The 21412-nt window shown below is 37.9% G+C and overlaps 1 protein-coding gene across 2 annotated transcripts; it reads right to left on the reverse strand.

The window, feature by feature from the left end:
• Positions 1 to 1555: 1555 nt before the first annotated feature.
• On the reverse strand, positions 1556 to 19952 carry LOC576327 (proton-coupled folate transporter). Of its 2 annotated transcripts, XM_030993319.1 has the most exons (9): positions 19867 to 19952; positions 15123 to 15453; positions 13723 to 13918; positions 12471 to 12649; positions 8660 to 8990; positions 7404 to 7535; positions 5659 to 5742; positions 4800 to 4956; positions 1556 to 2351 (listed from the first exon to the last, which is right to left on the reverse strand). In XM_030993319.1, the coding sequence occupies exons 2-9, from the start codon at positions 15426 to 15428 to the stop codon at positions 2222 to 2224; spliced, it is 1515 nt and encodes a 504-aa protein (XP_030849179.1). In that variant the 5' UTR covers positions 15429 to 15453; positions 19867 to 19952; the 3' UTR covers positions 1556 to 2221. The 2 variants fall into 2 exon arrangements, with proteins under 2 accessions (XP_030849179.1, XP_030849180.1); XM_030993320.1 differs by lacking the exons at positions 1556 to 2351; positions 4800 to 4956; positions 5659 to 5742 and adding an exon at positions 6069 to 6286.
• Positions 19953 to 21412: the final 1460 nt, after the last annotated feature.

Genomic DNA, 21412 nt, shown 5'->3' on the forward strand with positions numbered 1-21412 from the left:
GAAAGGAACGAGAGAGATAACTCACATGAGATACTATAAACCAGGTGAATATTAATACTTTAATACCTTTTTATTATTGCTGTCCAATTAAATAAATTGCATAAACATAGCTCAGCTGTATCGTTTTTGCACAATGATCCTTCAGCGATTGGCCCTATACTGTTAAAAACACAATATATAATGCACAGGTGAATTGCGAGAATGAAATGAAATGAAATCAGGGGGGTGTTTCACAAAAAACACAAGTCGAACTTAACTCTAAGTTGGACTTATACATTATGGAGAGCCATTTGTAGCCTTAAAATGAAATACATTCAAAAGCGAAAATTTAAGTATTTTAAACAAATGATCTTTCAGCGAGCTTGCAATGATCCCTCATAAACTCTGCAGATCTCTTGTAATCCATATCTGACCCCCCCCCCCCCCCCCCCTCCCCTGCTGTTTCTCTTAACACTATAAAGACCAGGAGAGGAGGAATCTGCCCCTGCGATATTATCTACAATATCTTGGAGAATAAGCCAATTTGGAGATGGCACTTGTTCAAATGACCTCCTATATACCAACAGATCATTTTATACACAGATACATGCCACTTTGTGCATTGTAGAATAATAACTGCCAGAGTGATGGATGACATGGAAAGGAATACCAAAGATTCCATGGAATAGGAAAAGGCGTTGTCAGATCCAGATGAGGAGAGGCTAGGAACTTGTCAAAATGAAGGGCATTTTAGTTAAAGCAATACTGAACAGGTAAATTTTCTGCTCTTGCGTACCATGCCCAGCGCCATCTCTTGGTCAACTTCCAACAGTGTGTAATCCAATGCCTAATTCCACTTCGCAGTCAGAAGACTCGATGTGAGGACCAACAGCGCAGCTAGGGAAGCAGCGAGGTATGGGACCGTACTGCTACAGCTGACCTGAGACGGGGCTAGATGGAATTTCGCAGTGTTGTGTTTCTAGTACAGCATGGCTTTAATACATTTAATTGCACAAATCAACATTACAATTGAATAAATTAAAACTCAAAGGATCTGTTTCATATGTCATCATCTATAAATATGAATATATATTACAATTTACAAAATAAAAGTTATACAAAATAGAACTTTATACTTGTAGAAATCTGAATAAATATATTAATGACGGTACATAGACATTAGAAATATAAACCAAGTCAAGAGAAATTAATACTTATAAGCACTTGCCTGATTTTTCTAGGAATAAGTACATGGTTTTTCGGCACAAAGGCACAATTTCATAGTGAATACTTGTACACTCACTTGAACTCGTAATAAACTCACAGTTTACCAAAATATACTGGATTATAATAATAATAACGGTGCCTATAAAGCGCTTACCACCGAAGTCTCTCATCGCTGTAAAAAATGAACTTCAACATAAGAGTTTGGTAGATACATATTGCATTATGGTAATAATAATAATAATAATAATAATATTAGATCATAAACATAATCACAGCGACCTCTGTAATGCATGTATGTATCCATCCCCTACAGAGGCACCTACAGAGTAGTTTTAGTACCCTGGTTTTTAGCCCAGCTGCCCTCAAGCATTCAAGGAATACATTCCTACCGGGTACCCACACACCTGTGTGGAGAATGGCAAATATAAATGATTTGCCTAAGGAAGCATCAGTGCCGCAGTGGGACTTGAACAGTGAACCATGTGATCCACATGTCCGGTGACATTGTTGTATCCTATAGACCACTTACAAGATGTGGTAGATTCAGAGTTTTAAACAAAAACAAGTTTTAAATCAAAATTTCCCCTCAGCAGAAAAAAAGAGGAAAGTAGCACTTCAATGTTATGGAATACCTTGCGAAAGAAGCAACTCTGACGGATCAATTTAGTGTAATTTGACTTCATACTACATGTAGGTTTTGTCTACTAAAGCCCCACTGTCCATATCTTATTTCATTGCACAACATTTGAATAACATAAAATCGCTCTTGTGAGAAAGGAAAGAAAGTCTCAAAAAGAAATAGAAAACAAAAACAACAACATATTGGGAGCATTTTAAAGCACTTTGAAGAAAAACGACAGAACAGCATTTCCAGGAGTTTGATGTAATTGTCTTCCCTAAGTATATCTTGGTATGAAAATTGAAAAAAAGCACCATATTATGGAGTATTTTAAAGCCCTTTGAAAAAAAGACAACAGCGTCTCTAGGAGGTTACATGTGGTTGTCTGTCCCTCCCCTATGTCTGTACAGCTTGGTAATTGCGAGGTCGTCCGGTCAAGAGACTGCGGCTTCCCCGGTTGATACTTGATGTCGACGGGTCGCTCAGGAGAAGAAAGGAGGACTCTTGCCTTTTGACTTGTAAAACTCTGTGAGAGATAGATAATGATATAAATAATCATAATGATTATAATACAAATATTAAAGATAAACTTGAGTTCTGGTAATGCGATTGCATTGTGAAAGAAAAGATGTGAAATGAATCAGAAAAGTTGATCATATAGCATGTAAGTAATGGTGTGTAATGCAAGGTTCTGGAGTCATCAAAATCATCATAAATTTGGCAGAGTCTTGGTAAAGTAGCAATCACTTACACAGAAAGATGTATATGGGACAACACACATGGTGTCGGGGCTAGTACTACCCTGATTTCCTTATCTTTCTATGCTCATTACTCAGCCAGTATACATTTTCTTCCAAAATTGTTTGGCACATGACATTTATTTGTAATCTTGAACATTCAGTATAAGTTTCATTAGATTCTGTGAGAATTCATTTTCTTTTTTTACCAGAACTCAAGTTTATCTTTAATAATCAAAATAATTAATGATCCAAATGATAGTAATAATGAAAATAACGATAAAATAATGATTAATGGGTTCTTCTGTGAGAGATGAAAGTTAGCATCAGATTTGTTTCAATGAGTACTTCACCTTTATTCAACGTCCGAAAGCCCCAAGACCGACAGCCCCTAAGACTGAAAGCCCCTAAGACTGAAAGCCCCCAAGACAGACAGCCTGTGAGACCGACTGACCACGGGACCTACAATGTTGATGAGCCCTCAAAAGACGTCATGACAACTTTTCAGAAGGTATGCTAGACTGACACTGTTCGTCTAGCGCGTTGTCAAGTCTTTGAAGTGTCCCTACGTTCGACTCGTTTTCAGTGTGGTACTGTATTTCAACATGAGAAGCCCACTCTTCTTCTACTTCTGTTAATCTTTAAAGGGCTATATCATTGTGAGCAATGTTACAGCGACTCTGTCACAATATCAATAGGACTTCAGCTTTTGAGATTGAGATTGAGATTGAAAAGGTTTTATTGATTGCACTTTGCAGCCAGATGGCTGAATTATGAACAATTTACATTGGCAATGAATTATAATACATACAAATGTGGTTGATATTGTCACAAAGTATAATATACAGTATATAACAAAATTCATAACAAAGTTCATAACTAATATGACTAAGGCAAAAACAGGCAAATTAAGTCATGTTTAAAATATATTTTGTGAGGTGACACAAGAGTGGGTCAAAGGATGAGCAAGCAGGCCCTTTGCTCTTCAATACCGCTCTCATTCCTATACACGCTCCTATTCTCACTCCTGTACCATGGACACTCTCATAAACACTCACATTTACACTCTTATACACACTCCCATTCACACTCCCATACACTAGCTAACAGTCTGCTCGCTCATCCTTGGACTTCTCTTGTGTCAAGGAGTGTCGGGTAGATGAGAATATCTTGGATTTTTGTAGCCCATTGTATGCCACGAGGCAGAACACTCTACAGAAGCATCATCATCAATAGGGGGGTGTTTCACAAAGATCCTAAGTTGAACTTATCTCTAAGTTGGACTAACAATTATGGAAAGCTGGTATCATCTTTGAAAATATTTTGTAAAAGTTATTTTTAAAGGCATTAAATGTTGATTCAATTCATTCATATTTTCTATCAAGGAGATTCCATGTTCTTGATGTGGAATTTATGAAAAGTTTAAAATACTTGAACTTCTGCTTTTGAATATATTTCATTTTTAAGGCTACAAATGACTCTCCATAATGTTTAAGTCAAACTTAGAGTTAAGTTCTAAAAATAGCACTGGAGACGGACAAACTAAAGCTTTTCATCTTGCCGTCATCGGTTTAAATGGCAAGAATTAACTTCTTTTTTTCTCATGGTACGTTCCTTTAGCTTCAGCTTATATTGTCTGATTTTGGCTTTCTGTTCATTCTTGCGATTTTCTCTGATGAGGGCAAGAAAAAAATACGATCAGAATGTCTGTTTTTGTTGCTACAATCAAACCTGCTTTAGTGACCAACTGTCCACAAAGACCATTTTATGTTTCCCTTCAAAACGGTTTCTCATTGAAACGTGTACTTAAGAAATCTGTCTACAGAGACCACTTTTTGTATTTCCCTTGGGCGGTCGCTATAGACAGGTTAGACTGTATTACTGTAGACTTGGTGGCAACTGCGGGGTCAAAGGGTGGTATTCTCGAAAGTGGAGTAACTTTAGTCCATGGTTTAATCCTCCGACTAAGTATGGAATTCCAAATGCCCATATGAATATATTTTTTAATAATGTCCCTAAATTACCATGATTGCATAATCATTCATGGTTATATTGTTATTTATTGATTATATTATTACATTTTATTTTAATTTGGTGACAGATTAAATTATTAAAAGAACATATTCACATGGACACTTGGCATTCCATACTTAAGTGAGTCAGAGGATTAAACCATGGACTAAAGTTAAACCATGGACTAAAGTTAGTCCGAATACCACCCAAAGAGTTTGGCTTACATTGAAAGGAGACTGGCAATGAATAGGAACGCTGCCATGACATAGAAGACGATTCCTCTGTGGATATGCAACGTTGCATAGTAGAGAGTGTTGAAAAGGAGAGGAGAGATCACCATAGCGATGCTTTGAAGGCAGCCAATACAGGCAAACATTACACCTGTAAAATAGAAAAATGATGATTTATTTCAATTTAGTCTAGTTGTTTTTTTTTGTCCAATGTACAATCACTTGTTTTGCTCTATAAAAAAAAAAGAAGAGAGGCTCAGCTCAGACATAGTTTACAATAAACAGATAAAGGATACAAAACATGGATACATAAACTGTATTATTTAATTATGGCTTGTTTTGTGTCCTTGAGTTATGTATTGTCTTTATTATTTATATTAAAGGGATCGTTTAACAATGTTAAATCTTAGATGCACGGCCCTACGTCTTTAATCAGTGTCTGTGATATGGTGTTATATTGAAGCCCTGAACAAATTGTGCTTCAAAATGATCAAGAAGTGCCTCAAACAAGTTAAAACCTTTGAGTGACCGGTTTTACCGTACTCGTTTTCCCAAATAGACTGTACTTAAATGAAAACCGTTAGTCAAACACAAAATTTGATATTGATTTTCAATCATAAATATCTCGATAATGAGACAGGCGATCGGCTTGTAAAAGTCATGGGGTTCCTGACTGACCTAAAGGCTTATAATGATCATTGCAGCATGAGCTAAATCAAGGATATTTCTAAAGGATCTAAGACAAAGGTACCGGATCCCTTTAATATAACAATTATTTTTGTTCGTGGACAACCCTGCAGACCATGTAATATATAACACATGAAATCAAGTTGCTTGTTACTTTGTCACTCACCTTGCTCTGAAGGGTAAACAAGTTTAGACATGATCGTTCTCAGCATCGGTAATGACAACGCTCGGAACAGCCCTACCGCTGGAACTAGAAGACAAAGAAAAACAGTAAACAGGTTTAGACATGACCGTTTTAAAGTACGGTAAAGGCAGCGGTCTGAACAGACCTACAGCTGGAACTAGAATAAAAACACAAACAGTAACAGATTTAGACATGACTGTTTTAAAGTATGGTAAAGGCAGCAGTCTACACAGACCTACCTCTGGAACTAGAAGAAAAACACAAACAGTAAACGGGTTTAGACATGACTGTTTTAAAGTATGGTAAAGGCAGCGGTCTGAACAGACCTACAGCTGGAACTACAAGACAAACAGAAACAGTAAACAGGTTTAGACATGACTGTTTTAAACATTGGTAAAGGCAGCGGTCTAAACAGACCTACTGCTGGAACTACAAGACAAACAGAAACAGTAAACAGGTTTAGACATGACTGTTTTAAAGTACGGTATAGGCAGCAGTCTACACAGACCTACCGCTGGAACTAGAAGAAAAACAGAAACAGTAACAGGTTTAGACATGACCGTTTTAAAGTACGGTAAAGGCAGTGGTCTGAACAGCCCTACCGCTGGAACTAGAAGAAAAACAGAAACAGTAAACAGATTTAGACATGACTGTTTTAAAGTATGGTAAAGGCAGCAGTCTACACAGACCTACCTCTGGAACTAGAAGAAAAACACAAACAGTAAACGGGTTTAGACATGACTGTTTTAAAGTATGGTAAAGGCAGCAGTCTGAACAGACCTACAGCTGGAACTACAAGACAAACAGAAACAGTAAACAGGTTTAGACATGACTGTTTTCAACATCAGTAAAGGCAGCGGTCTGAACAGCCCTACCACTGGAACTAAAAAGACAAGCAGTAAACAGGTTTAGAAATAACTGGTTTAAACATCGGTATAGGCAGCGGTTTAAAAAGACGCAATGAAACAGTCGCTAAACAAGGTTAGACACGGTTGTTTTAAACATCAGTAATAAGGGTGGCCTGAACAGACCTACTTGAGGAACAGAAACACTAAACAGGTTTTAATGGACATGATTGTTTAAAGATCCGTACATACAGCGCTTTGAACAGATTCACAGCTGAAACTAAAGAGACAAGGAGAACCAGTGGATAAAGGAAAAACACAATTATTTTTAAGGATCCTTGAAGGCAGCAGTCTGAACAGCAAATATAAGCAAACCTGCTGCTAACTTTTCTTTTAAACGTGAGTGATGCGGGTGTATGGAAGTGTGTGATATACGACAGTCATCAAGTATACATTGTGTTAGAGAGAGTCTTCCACATTAACTTTAAAAAGAATGAAAATGTCACAAAATATATTTGTCCACCTTTTCCAGAACTCAACCTTCTCTTTCATTAAACTTACCTGCAAAAATATAAGGATTGCTTGGAGCAACGCCTGTTAATACAACACACACTATGTACATCGTCTTAGATAGTCTTACATAAAAAGAAAGAAAAGTTCACAAAATATTTGTCCACCTTTTTCAGAACTCATGCTTCTCTTTCATTAGACTTACCTGCAAAAATATACGGAGTGCTTGGAGCAACGCCTGTTAATACAACACACACTGTGTACATCGTGTTAGAGAGATAGTGTTCAACATTAACATAAAAAGAATGAAAAGTTCACAAAATTCTTTGTCCACCTTTTCCAGAACTCAACCTTCTCTTTCATTAGACTTACCTGCAAAAATATATGGATTGCTTGGAGCAACGCCTGTTAATACAACGCACATGATGGATGATATTAAACCAACTTGAACAAGAGTGGCGTCCCTCAGGTAGCGACTGAGAAGCTTCCCACCGATTATCATACCTAGAAAGTGAGAGAGATGGAGCGCATTCCAAACAAGGACAGAATTGAATTGAATAATAGTACAGACGTACGTACAGACGTACTTCATAACGGAGGCATAAAAATATGTATATACTGTATATACGATATACATAGTACTGTTATCATTCAACACATTAATGCCATTAGAAACATTAGGAAGAAAAGGACAAAAAAGAACAAAAGCAGAATTACAGAATGAGATTAGACTACAAAAATATTAATTTCAAAGTGGGGGATTATAAAAAGTAATGACAATTTAAACAAAACCCCATATTTGTACTAAATGTATAATTTATGTTGGAAAAGTATTATTAAATTTTGTTTACAGATGTAAAAGGGATGAATTGATTGATCAATGATAGTAATGGATACATGACTGGAGAAAAATAGATGGATAAAGAGAGAGAGAGAGAAATGGAGAGAGAGAGCAAAAAGAGGAGACACACAAAGAGAGGAGAGAGAGATAGAGCAGGGGCGTGTTTCACAAAGATCCTGAGTTGAACTTATCTCTAAGTTGGACTTACAATTATGGAAAGCCGTTAGTATGTTTGAAATTATTTTGTAAAAGTTATTTTAAAAGGCATAAAATGTTGATTCAAATCATTTATATTTTCTATTACATCAAGGAGATTTCATGATATTGATGTGGAATTTATAAAATGTCAAAAATACTTCATTTTTCACTTTTGAATATATATTTTTGTTAAGGCTACAAATGGCTCTCCATAATTCGTTAAGTCCAACTTAGAGTTAAGTTTGACTTAGGATCTTTGTGAAACACCCCCCTGCTTTAAAGTCACATAGAAGTCAGCTCTCATGGGGAATTCGACACCGTTCAAGTGTTTACCCAATAACAGGTGTTGTCAATCACCAGGGTTAGCCTTCAGTTTTATGACCATTAGACCTTATGTAATGCTTCGCTTTTCCCTCACCCAAAGCTCTCTGAGCGATTAGGGGGTAATTCTTGACTGGCTAACGAGTTTGCTGTGTGCAGATTTGTACTCCCATTAATGGTATTTCCACAAAGTCTGGTGTCAGCGAATTATGGCCTTCTTCACTTGGAAACTGCCGATCTAGTCCCTTTAAGAGGAAGGCTTACATACCTAGAGCACCGGACAGGTACTGCAGAGCACTGAAGATGCCGATGACTATCGAGTCCCAGCAGAAAGGATCCCCCATTCCGTAGAGCAACGTCAGCCCCGGCAACGAGAAGAACACCAGGACCCTGAGCAGCATGACGATGGTTGCTATGAGGAGGGGTAGGCGTCGCTTGTGGGTGTTGCTCTGGACCAGGTTGAGGATCTTCCGGATGGCATCCCTGACGTTGAGCATGGCTGGATGGGCCTGCGGGTGCGTGTCGGGGACGAGGAAGACGACGTAGAGGGTCGTCACCGACACGCAGGCAAGGATGAAGATGTAAGGTGCCTCAAAGCCCTGTAGAAGGTGAATTAGAAGGAAAGATGTATTAATCAGGGGTGATAGTGAGCACTAAAAAAAAAAAAATAGGTTTTTTGTTTTCCCCTCAACCACGCCCCCCTTGAGTAAACAAAAAAAAAAGAGGATTCGCAAGGAAAAAATGGCATCTAACAACATTCCCCCCTTTCGAGTAAGAAAATTGGGACAAAATTGGGAAAAAAATAGGGCAAAATAGGGAAGAATAGAGAAAATAAGAGGGAAATCGGGAAAATCAGGATAAAATAGGGAAGAAAAAAAAAATTGGAAAAAAAAATTGGAAAAAAATAATAATCTGGAAACCGATTTAAATCTGGTTTTTATCAGGCCTGATTAATATGTACCCGAAAGGGAAGCTTGATATCTCTTATCAATTATTTTGAATTTTGTATTTATCTAGGTTCCTAGCAGAGAAGTTGACTAAAGTGAGAACAAGGGACGAGGAAGATGATGTAGAAGGTCGTCAACGATACGCAGACAAGGATGAAGATGGAAGGTGCCTCAAAGCCCTATAGAAGGTGAATTAGAAGGGAAGATGTATTGATGTCTCTTAAAGGGACTATGTCCCATTTGCAGGCCAAAAAAATTAAAAAGTTAAATTCCAACTGCATTTGAAAGATAATACTAATTTAGAACTTCCCTAAAAAAGGTGGGGCTTGAAAATGTCTTCAAGTGGGAAAACAACGACTATTAGTTGTCAAATCGACTTTAGGGCTATAGAGCCCAAAAGTAATAGTCTTGATTTTCAGACAATTGTACCGAATGGTCATACATTTTATGCTGCGCAAAGATTCAATCAGTTTAATCTTGGCCATCACAAGAAGTGGGTTATTGATGTAGACAAATGCTCATGTACCCTTTACAACTCTTTTCATGTATGTTATTATCAAAGAAGAAAAAAAGCCAGTCAGTCACTCAATAGTGTCTGACAGTGAAGTCTAGCAAGTAAATGGTTTTCCTTGCATAATTTGAATATGAGGACACTGCTAACGTTTAAATTTCACAGATAGGACATACATGACATATTCATAATTCCTGCAAAGTTCTACAGCATTTGATGTTGGCTGCAAAAGGGACATAGTACCTTTAACAATTATTTTGAATTTTGTATTTATCTAGGTTCTTAGCAGAGAAGTTGACTAAAGTGAGAACAAGGAATGAGGGAGACGACGTAGAAGGTCATCAACGACACGCAGGCCAGGATGTACATGTAAGGTGCCTCAAAGCCCTGTAGAAGGTGAATTAGAAGGAAAGATGTATTAATATGTACCCGAAAGGGAGGCTTGATATCTCTTCACTAAAAGCAGGTTTGACTGTACTAAAGAGGTAATGTCATATTCATCGTCTTTGAGGTTACTGGTTCTAAACAACACAGCCTGCAAATGAGGTTCACCGGCAAATCATTAGAGCAACAGGCTTGAGCAGGGAATATGCAGTGTTTGGGGGCGGGTGTCATCACCACATCATTGCTCAGCACCAAATTGTTTGAAACCAGCTACCTTGAAAACTTACCCAGTGTGATGACAGCTTGCCCAGTGTGATGCTACAGTTATTTTCATGACTGTGTAATATAAATGGTCCCCTGATAGATAACAAAACTGTTCCAACTTATTTCATTGTTATAGCCAGTACAAGGCCACACATCGCTTCCTTATACAAGTACACAATGTGCATAGTTTAGTTTATTTCTTTATTAAAAAATCACAACCGTCATCGGACAGCCGGCCTAAATAGGCCTATGAGTGATACATCAAAAATAACAGTCATAAACAATTTGACATGATAACATAGTACAAATATAAGTATAACATAATTAAAAAACACAGAAAAAAGAAAAAAAAAATATTCATTTAAGGAGTACAAAAGTTCTTGGCGAGTTGTTAGGATTTCGTTTGCAAAACTGGCTATTAAACTGCTTAGTGAGTCAGCTGAAATTAGGTAAATAAATTGTTGGTATGTGGAAAGATCTGAAAACGTATGGTCATGTTCTATTATATCATTAAGAAGTTGTGATCTGATGTCATTATATGCAGAACAAATCATAAAACAGTGGAACTCATCTTCTGTTACTAGAATTACAAAAAACACAGTATCTTTCTTCATATGGGACATTTTGATAACGCCCAGTTTCAAGAGCTATAGGGGCACAACCGCATCTAAACAAAGCCAAAGCACGTCTGTTTGATCTATTTTGACATTCTATTACATATTTTGACGTGTTCAAAGATTGTTTAAAATTTCGATAAGTTCTAAGTTTATTTTTAGCATGAGCTTTCTTCCTTTTATCGTCAAAAATTGAATTTCTCCATCTATTCTCGATAAATAATTTACATGACGATGACACAGTTTTTACAAAATTGTCTGTACTAACAAGATTAGCTAAAGGTAAAACATGTACACATTGTAATTTTGAAAAAAGCTCTTTGACTCTGAAACACCAGTTTTTGACTCCATTGTTTGCTAGAGATTTAGACCAAGAGAAGATTTTACTTGGGTAGCGGTCACTTTGAGTTTACTTTAGTTACTGCATAATCTAACAACCGATTGAATTTGGTGATAGAATGGTGGGTCCCAACCCATCTCCCCTAATACTGCATTGTTAGGTGTATATTTCCCCACTCCTAAGTAAAAACGGCATGTTCTGAAAAAGACACTATTTATAACAGAATATTCATCCACACCCCAGATACCACTTGCATATTGTAGTATGGGTAAAATCATGGCATCATAAAGTTTTTTATATGTCTTGAATAAAGAGCCTCCAATCAATTTGAATTTACTTATAACAACACCCAATGCTCTGGATGCAGACTGAGCTAGCATTCTGGTACCCTTCTGAAAGCTAAGGAATTCATCAAATCACAGCCCAAGGTATTTGTAGGAGTCCACAATATGTAATACATCAATAATTTATTTTTTTGTAGCTTGGTCATTCCAGGAGGTTGGGGCATGAATATCTTGATGCTCATCTACTACACCTGGGGGTGTTTCACAAAAATCCTAGGTCAAAGTTAACTCTAAGTTGGACTTAAAAGTTATGGAGAGCCATTTGTAGCCTTAAAAGAAAATATATATTCAAAAGAGCAACAGGAACATGAAATCTCCTCGATAATTGAAAATATGAATGATTTGAGTGAATGATTTAAAATAATTTTTACAAAATATTTTTTAATATGCTAACGGCTATCCATAATTGTGAAGTCCAACTTAGAGATAAGTTTAACTTAGGATCTTTGTGAAACACCTCCCTGGACGATGAAATCAGCTGTTGAAGATATTTATGCAAACATCCCTGTCCTGGGGGGTGTTTCACAAAACTTGTCATCAGTGACAAATGACATTTTTTGTTATAAGCTACTGAAATCCTTGCATCTGATTGGTTATCAGCACATTTGTCACTGATTTTCAGGTTTTGTCATTGAAAAAAGTCTTTGTGAAACGCCCTCCTGAAAGCATTTGTACCTGAGCATGAATCCAGTACCCAACTCCAACCTGTGCAATACCGGCTGCCATGAAGCTCAGGCAATCGAGGAGGATGATTCGCAGAGCCCTCTCCTTCTTTGTTGTAATGTCTGCCATGTAGGAAAAACAGCCCGCAAGGAGCAGCGAAAAGTCGCCACAGAGACCCAGCACAAAATGACCTGGATGGGAGGAAATGCATTGCTCGGTTCATCGTAACTTGTAGTGGCATTATCAGAAGAGGGTAGTCTATGAAAACTAAAATTACAGTCCAACAAACATGTACTGTTAACAACTGAATTATTCATACATCTTGTAAATTTGACGTCTTTTCTGTTTTCCGTAACTCAAGAATGAAAGGTTGAATTAGGGCCTTTGTTGAATATTTTTAGATGCAAGTTTTAATACAGGTGTACTTCACATTCTCAAGAAACATAAATTGGGTCAAATCAATATTTTGCAAACATTGTACTTCAAAATTACAAAACTTGGTAAGAGTATGAATGATTTAGTTGTTAACCGTTTGTATAAATATCGATTGTACAAGAAATGCTCTACCAAAAGATGGTTCTTTTATAAACTCTCATTTATTGATGATGGAATAGATTGGTTTCATACAGGGGTTGCATACAACAACAAAAAATTGCAATAATTGTATGTAGGGTGCATGCATGATTGGTTGTCTTCTTTAGGGCAAAAGTAGAAATTTCTGATTTTTTAATTTTTAGTACAGAGCAAATGAGAGGGGACCTTGCAAGATACGTCACAGCGTTGCCAATTTGTGTTTGATTGATCGCAACTTCAAAATTCATAACTTTTAAAATCTTAATCAGATTTTGCTTAAACTTTCACTGACTTGTAACTCTCATTTTTGTGCTTCTATGAAAACCAACTATATATGAGGGTGGACTTCCTTGACTTCTTAATTATATGAAATACCCTCTCTAAGCGATTTACAGATAATATTACCCCCGTCATCGGATTCATTCACGCACAACCTCCACTCACTGGGGAGTATTCCTACCATATGGTCGGTCACCTTGTAGGCATATGGCAATTACTATCCTACCAGGTCCCCATTTATCTCCTGGATATAGAGTGGCAAATGTTGATTAATGCCTTGCCAAAAGACACTAGTGCTGTGTTGGGGATCGAACCCATGACCTTTAAATATCAAGTCAAGTGCTTAAACCACTCGACCACTACACCTCTACAGAGTAAAATCATAAATGATAAACCATGATATGTATCTCACCAATGACCAAGTACCAGATGTTTAGTTCATGCATGGTGACAATAAGATAACATGCTGCATAGACACAGAAGCCTATAGATGGGACTATGAGGGCAACCTTTCTCCCAGCTTGGTCGCTGTGAGCTCCTAAAAGGGTTGTGCAGAACAACGCTGGAACAGAGGTTGTCGCACTCAGGTACAGTGAAAAAAGAGAAACCTGTGGTGGGTAAAAAGAAAGAGAAAAAGATGATAATAATGATGACGATGACGAAGTCTTGTATAGCGCTCATGTCTGGCATATTGCTACTCCTTGCACTCCGTTATTATTACCCTGGTTTTAGCACGGCTGCCATTACAGTGCTCAAGCTTTTTAAGGAATCAATTCTTCCCAGGTACCCATTTACCTCAGCTGGTAGGAGCGTGCCAAAGGATACTAGTGCTGCGCCAGGGATTTGAACCCAGTACATTGTGGTTCACAGCCTGACGACTTATCCAAAGGACCACAACACCTCTACACAGATCATTATGATGATGACATGACAATGATGAATATCCTAGAAATAACTAAACATTAACATAAAAACATTAATCCTCCATAGTATGTGTTTTTTTAACAAGCTTTTTTGAAACCTTCTAACAATACATATTTGATTACCTTGCATTGATTCACACCAGAAAATGGGAAAAATTATTTAATAAATTTAATTCAACATCAGAGAATTTCACCGACATCGCTTCCACTGCCGTTATTGTATTTTCAATTGCACCATCTTTCGCTGAAGACATGCACAGAGCAACTTCCGGTTCCTGTACCCAAACATCATGCGTGCATCGTGCAGGTGGAGATGCATTGTGGGGCATGGCTGTCGACACAACACAACGTTGTGAGAAACATATGCGGTACCGGTATATGCAAGTCTTAAGTAGTGTCGTCAGTAGAATACCCTGCCTTTGAGCCATCTCAATACAGTTTAAAGTTTATTCCGACTCAAACGTAGAATATTTGGTCAAAGCTAGGATTAAACTAAATTTTCATCTTAAAAACTTCTAAATTTATAGTGACTAATGGGGCGTTGCAGGAAAGTTGCAATCAATTGCAAATCCCCAGAATCAAGCGTAAGTCTTGCAATTAATTGCCACTCAACATTCTTGCAATGCCCCCTTAGTAAGAGATTGAGAGACAAAGAGGGATGGGGAGAATAAAAGCTAGATCTAGTTAACTATTCAATTGTTAATACTTTAATCCTAACACAATCCTAGACAATTTAGGAGACTATAGAGGGGCGTTGCAATCGATTGCAAATATCAGTTGTAATCGCAACTTGCAATCAAATGCAACTTTCTTGCAACGTCCTATAAGTGAGGTGTATTTCAAAAGTTTCTACATTTTTCACTAAGGGACACGTTCTAGAATCTCTCACCTGCTGTTCGATGTCCATTTCCATTGTGCTGTTAATGGTCATCCCACTGTTTGTTCCGTTCTTGGAGCAAAGCGGATCGTCGGCACGGTTGTAATCCACGATCCCAAACTCGTCTTCCGCGATCCGTCTGGTCAGGTACTGGAGCCTCAGCGGTATGAACAGACTGTAGGATAACATCATAAAGAAGATGACGGGCTCGACGGTGATCCTGGACTTCCTGGTGGTGTCCGTGGCTGGCTGCGTGTTGTCTGCCGATGCCGTCACCTGCGTTGAATACGTGAGCGGGGACGTTTCATCGTCGTCCATTGTTGCTCTTTGATCGTGACGCACTCTGCATGAAATTAGACAGTGGGGAGTGAGTTAGACAGAAATAAGCGTCTGTTATAGGTCATTCTTTAATAAAACATAGAGGCGGTCAGAGGAGCCAGATGTAATCTTAATGGAACAACCATCGATATCAAAGACTGAAGCTTTCGGTCTAGGACAGAGTATACCTTTACTTGGCTTATTAGAGAGAGATGTGATGGTTGGTTGTTTTACCTGACTGCTAAGAAAGCATAATTACTTGTTAGTAAGCAACCAGACGGCCGACGGCTTTAGGTCCTCTCCAAGGGACCTAGTAGTGAGGATTAACGCCTTACCAAAGGGCATTAGCGCATCATCTTGGTTTCGAACCCCGGTCATCGGATTACGAGACCACTGCTCTACTGAGCTATCGCGCCTCCTGACTGACTATTACATGTACCAATAAAAAAGTTCATAGGTAGACTAGAGTGCCTAGATATCCAATGTGAATAAAGCTCTTCTCTGCTGATGCACATGTAACTGCTTAGTCTTACTCTAATACTTGACAGAAATAACCATGAATACCGGAGTGTTGGCTCAGTCAGTAGAGCGTCCGCCTTACAACCGGGAGGTCGTGGGTTCGAACCCCGGCCGCGTCATACCAAAAGACGTTAAAAGATGGGAGTTGTTGCTACCTTGTTTGGCGTTCAACAATAAGGGATAGAGCTGGCGCTGCTCAGTGGCTGCCGGGCTCACGATCAATTGGGCAAAAAGAATTTCCGTTTTGGTTTAATACAATTTGGAGTGGACTATTAGGCTATTATTATTATTATTATTATTATACATTTTCTAGTGCATACCGACGTTGGTTTTTGGGCGTGCATGGAGTTAGCAACTGTAATCGATCCATCTTCAACTCCTAATGTGAATTACTTGCATTGACTTTAATGAGGATTTGAGATTATAGTCCCTATAAACTTCACGCACACGCAGTTGGTATGCACTTCGGCCATGATCTGTCATATTTTGACCTTTTTCAAGTTTTTAGAATTTTGTTAATCTGTCAAAATTTCAGTTTTCAAATTGATTTAAATTTTAAGAAGATTGCATCTTAAGTTCAGCAATTTTTCCATTTTGATCTAAATAAGCTGGCAGAACCATGTGACGTATATTTGTTTTACCAAATTACGCCAGAGATGCAGGGTAAAGTAGTGTGCTGGCAAAACAATGTATCTCTACAAAATGATTGCTAGATTGGAGAAAAAAAGTGTTTTATTAAATAATTTCACCCTAGTCTACAGTACATAATTAAAAGAATATTATCTGCAAGTGCTACATGATGTAGCCTAGATCTAGACAATATATCTTGGGAAATTATTCAACTTGAGAGAAATAGGAACAATTTTAACTGTAAAATTTATAACCTGTGATATCTTGGAAGTACCCGAGCAGACATAAGTCACATCTAGATCTACGTTGCTTTGCCAGATCACAGCCGCCTACCTCTAGACCCTATATTAATCAAATAAATAATTTGAACTAGATCTAGGCCTAGACCTAGATCTATTTAAAGTTTTTTCTAATGCTAAGTTCACACCGACACCGAATTGATGGCGCATTAAATCGGCGAGCAAAGCAGCGGCAAAGCGTAACAAAGCTTAATTAAAGCGTAACGACCGTAATAGAGCGTGAGAAAGCTTTGAGCAATTCGGGACATTTGGCAAGAGCGCCAATTTTTTTTAAACTGTTTAAAAATTTGAGGCGATCTGTCACAAATTGCGTAAAGCGGGAAGAGCGTATTAAAGCTTATCAAAGCGTCACAAAGCTTATCAAAGTTTTGCTCAAAGCGTAGGAAAGCTTAACAGAGTTTAAATTTTTGGCGCTCTTGCCGAATGTCCCGAATTGCTCAAAGCTTTCTCACACTCTATTACGCTTTAATTAAGCTTTGTTACGCTTTGCCGCCGCTTTGCTCGCCGATTTAATGCGCCACCAATTCGGCGTCGGTGTGAACTTAGCATAACATATCTCAGGAGATCGTGAGATTTTTTGAAAAAATGACGCCGAATTAATCGCCGATTTAAAGCGCGACATTCGGCGTCGGTGTGAACTAGGCATTAAGAGTAAAGAGGCATCTAACTCTAGCTACTATTAGTCTTGTAAAACTGTGTAGTTGAGTACACGTAGCCCTAATCAATATATATGTCAATGTTTGTATTTGTATTTAGACTAGTATAAGAAAAAGTTAATTCACATTGTCAGATGGTACATATTGGCCCGAATTCACCAAGGAGGTTTGTCGACAAACCTAGGTTTACATGTACATGTATGTGCGTCATATGACGCGTTTTGACACGTTTTTACAAACCGACACGCGTCATATGACGCACATAAACCTAGGTTTGTCGCCAAACTTCATTTGTGATTTCGGGCCATTTTGTTTGAAAAGCATCAATGTAAAAGTAAAACTAAAAGCAGCAACTTATTTCTAGATCTACTCTTCTCTAGCTCTCTCATCCCACTGTTGTTAGACCCTACTGTTTATTATAGGGTGTCTGATCGCGCACTCAGTTTTGTGCGCTAAAATCCTTCCCATAGAGATTGCACACATCCCTATGCAGTCCATGTGCATTGCGCGCTCATGCTAATTGGTCAATGATTTTATGAACAAATTGAAATCCAAACCTCTATTACTCGTGATCCTGAAAGTGAAACTTAATAAATGAGGTGTCATATGAAAGAGCAGGTTTTTCTCCATATTCCTCATAGGGGGCCACCCCCCAAATTCTAAAGATATCTTGCTCAAAACAGCGATTTTAAACATTGTTTCCATGGTAATTCAGAGTAATTTCACGAAGTGCTCCCCTGAGGGATAAGTTGAGCCAGCTGTAAAGAATATATCCATGCACTTATTTTTTCTCTAGTCCCAAGGGATCACTCGCCCCAACAGTTTGAAAATACCCTTACTCCACACTTTGCATATCGTGCTGTGCATAATACTAGCTGTGCAGCTTTTGAGCAATGAAATATTATAACTCTGCGCATGAACCACTTTTTTGTCCATTCTGACAGGCGCGTAGCCAGGGGGGGGGGGGGGCGGTCGCCCCCCCCCAAAACGCCGGCCAAAAAAAAAAGAGAGAGAAAGAGGAGAAGAAAAAAAAAAGAGGACGTAGGAAGAAAAAGGGAAAAGGAGTCGAGAACGGTACAACGAATCATCAAAGCTTCCGCGCTTCGCGCTGGAAGGGGGAACTGAGTTCAAATTTAGGATTAAGGGTCGGTAAAGTTACAACGAATCGTCTTCTTTCTCTTATAATTTAATGAAACGTCAAAACTTCGCACGAGAGGGGGGGGGGGAGACAGAATTCAGACAATGATTAAGAGTCGAGAAAGGTACAATGAATGGTCTTCTTTCTTTAATAATTTAATAAAACGTCAAAGCTTCACGTGAGAGGGGGGAGGGACTAAATTCAGACAAGGATTATGAGTCGAGAAAAGAACAACGAATCGTCTTCTTTCAAAGCTTCTGCGCTTCGCGCGGGAGGGGGACTGAATACAGATAAGGATTATGAGTCGGGAAATTAGGTACAACGAATCGTCTCTTTTCTCTAATAGTTTAATGAAACGTCAAAGCTTCGCGTGAGAGGGGGGAGGGACTGAATTCAGACAAGGATTATGAGTCGAGAAAGGTACAACGAATCGTCTTCTTTCAAAGCTTCCGCGCTTCGCGCGGGAGGGGGGAAATTCCCCCCTCCCTGCACCCACCCCCCTAGGGAGCGCGCTTCGCGCACTCTGTAAGTGATTCGCACGCTTCGCTTGCTCATTACCGCCCCCCCTAAAATGAAATCCTGGCTACACGCTTGCATTCTGACCATATTGCACAGTTGTTGAGGGGCTGTATCTTTTGATAGAAACATTGGTGAGTCTTGAAATTTGAAAGGTATTATTCTGATTACATTTTTTATTCAGATATCCCACAAAAATGGTGAAAAACGATCCCAAATTGAAAATTGAAAAATCGTTCAGACACCCTAGACTATTGTTAATTCACACTTTCCTTCTTTATTATATCCTGTTGCCTTCTCCCTTCTCTCTCTCTCTCTCTCTCTCTCTCTCTCTCTCACTGTGCATATCCCTTATGTCTATTTATTGTTTTCATTCCTCTCTGTCTCTCAACCAGTCCTGTATTATAGAGCGGTTTGCCGGAGTCACGGGTCGAAACAAGGTATGGTCAAAGCTCTCACGTCACTGATGACCTCATTCATTCATTGCAGCCCCGTACAAAGTGAATGAGCAGAATCACTCAGCTCTGACTTTAGACTTTGGCTTAGATCTTGTTATTTTGCGAGAATGCTTAATTCTTTACGATTGTGCGTACCATTGTTAATTTCCATATTTTCTCCAAATAACAGTGTTTGGCATGCCTAGTATTTTAAGTTTAAGAAAAAGCTATAAACTGACTTACAAAAGCTGAAATTCACTTGAGCAGTTGAGGTTGGTCGTCGGAAATTAAATTGTTTAGCAACAAAGGTATGGTATCCGCTAGCCCATAAATCAAGAAGGAAAAAGAACAAATAGAATAGCAAATCAATATATGAAAAACAAAGGAAATGGAAAGGAAAGGACAAAAGAAAAAAAGGAAACAGAGAATAAGATTTATCATTGGAAAATAACAAAGAAAAGGAAGGAAAAGAAAAGAAAAAAATACAAACTAATCCAGTGTGAAGACACTAGTGTGTCGTAAGAGAACGATACAAACTTATAGAAATGATCCCGAAAAGTGTTAGGGATCCGTGAATAACATTAAAGGGATGGGAGGGGAAATGCAATAAAATCGACCTGTGACCTTGCCAATACAGGCTAAATAAAAATATTCCCCCTGTGCCTATAAAATTAATGACATTTTTTGCTATTATATGCCAGGTAGATAATTTTGGGGCAATTGATACCTAAATTGTGTTCTTATTTTGTTTTCACAACGATCTCTTAATTGTGCTGTCAATTAAGAGCTCTGAAAGACTTAAGTCAAAACATTTTTTTTTAAGTGCGCATTAATATTTTCCACTGCATGACAGATTTATCGAACATTTTGGAGAAAAAAATGCGACTATGGAGAATTAGGTGCTTTGCTTTTAAAAGAATTCAACCAACAGAAACCAGCAATGTTAATGTGATTTCTGCTCCATAGGGACCTCAGAACAGATAAAGCATGAAAATGTACAAGTGTCATCCTAAGTTCAATCTTTTACCTTTCCGTTGTTGTATACGTCCTTCATTGCCAGGAAAATATTCCGTTTAATTTTCATCCTTATTTTGATGTCTATCTACTGGTGATACAAGGAGGAAAATGAAGACGAAGGGCAACTGAATAGTTTGTAATATTGGTCGGTCATAATTTTGGAAAACGCTATATTGGAGGTGTTCTATTTGTTTTAATTCTAACAGGTAAGGAAAGAAGTTGTATTGTAAAACAACTGGAATGATTTTGCCGATTATTTAATTTGGCTGCTCACAAATACATTTGCGTGTCTCCAATTGATTTCCATTACACGGATTTTAGACCGAAATTCATCGTTAGATGATAACACACAAGTTAGAATGCAATTTAATTGATTTAATTAAGCGACCAAAATATGAAATTGGGCGGGAGAAACACTTTTGAATATCATTTACAACTGTTTAATCATTCTTGCTTTTTCCTGTGATTAAGTTATCCAACTTTTTTTTCTCATTTTCAAAAATACATCTTGTTACCAAATTCCATCAATTAATATATATATATATATATATATATATATATATATATATATATATATATATTTACTAAAGGCGTCATAAGAGGGACATTTGAAATGAAAGATAATTATGAGTCATTTAGTAGACTTTGCCATTATACAGTGTGTCCCGAAAAAAACTATACACTTTTGAAATGGCTGCCAAATAAGAAAAATATATAATTACGGGGGAAAAAAATTATATGTATGAAAAGCTCATAAGCTCAGCTTTCATAT

Source organism: Strongylocentrotus purpuratus, unplaced genomic scaffold (assembly GCF_000002235.5).
Source record: "Strongylocentrotus purpuratus isolate Spur 01 unplaced genomic scaffold, Spur_5.0 spur5_scaffold_20, whole genome shotgun sequence".
Lineage (NCBI taxonomy): Eukaryota > Metazoa > Echinodermata > Echinoidea > Camarodonta > Strongylocentrotidae > Strongylocentrotus > Strongylocentrotus purpuratus.

Bases quoted from the DNA above. Each gene is read 5' to 3' on its own strand.
- LOC576327 (XM_030993319.1), bottom strand. From the start codon at position 15,428: ATGGACGACGATGAAACGTCCCCGCTCACGTATTCAACGCAGGTGACG. The intron at 8,991-12,470 runs GTACAAATGCTT...CACCTTCTACAG, and splicing joins GGTACTGGATTCATGCTCAG to GGCTTTGAGGCACCTTACAT. The intron at 4,957-5,658 runs GTGAGTGACAAA...TCTATTTTACAG, and splicing joins TGTTTACCCTTCAGAGCAAG to GTGTAATGTTTGCCTGTATT.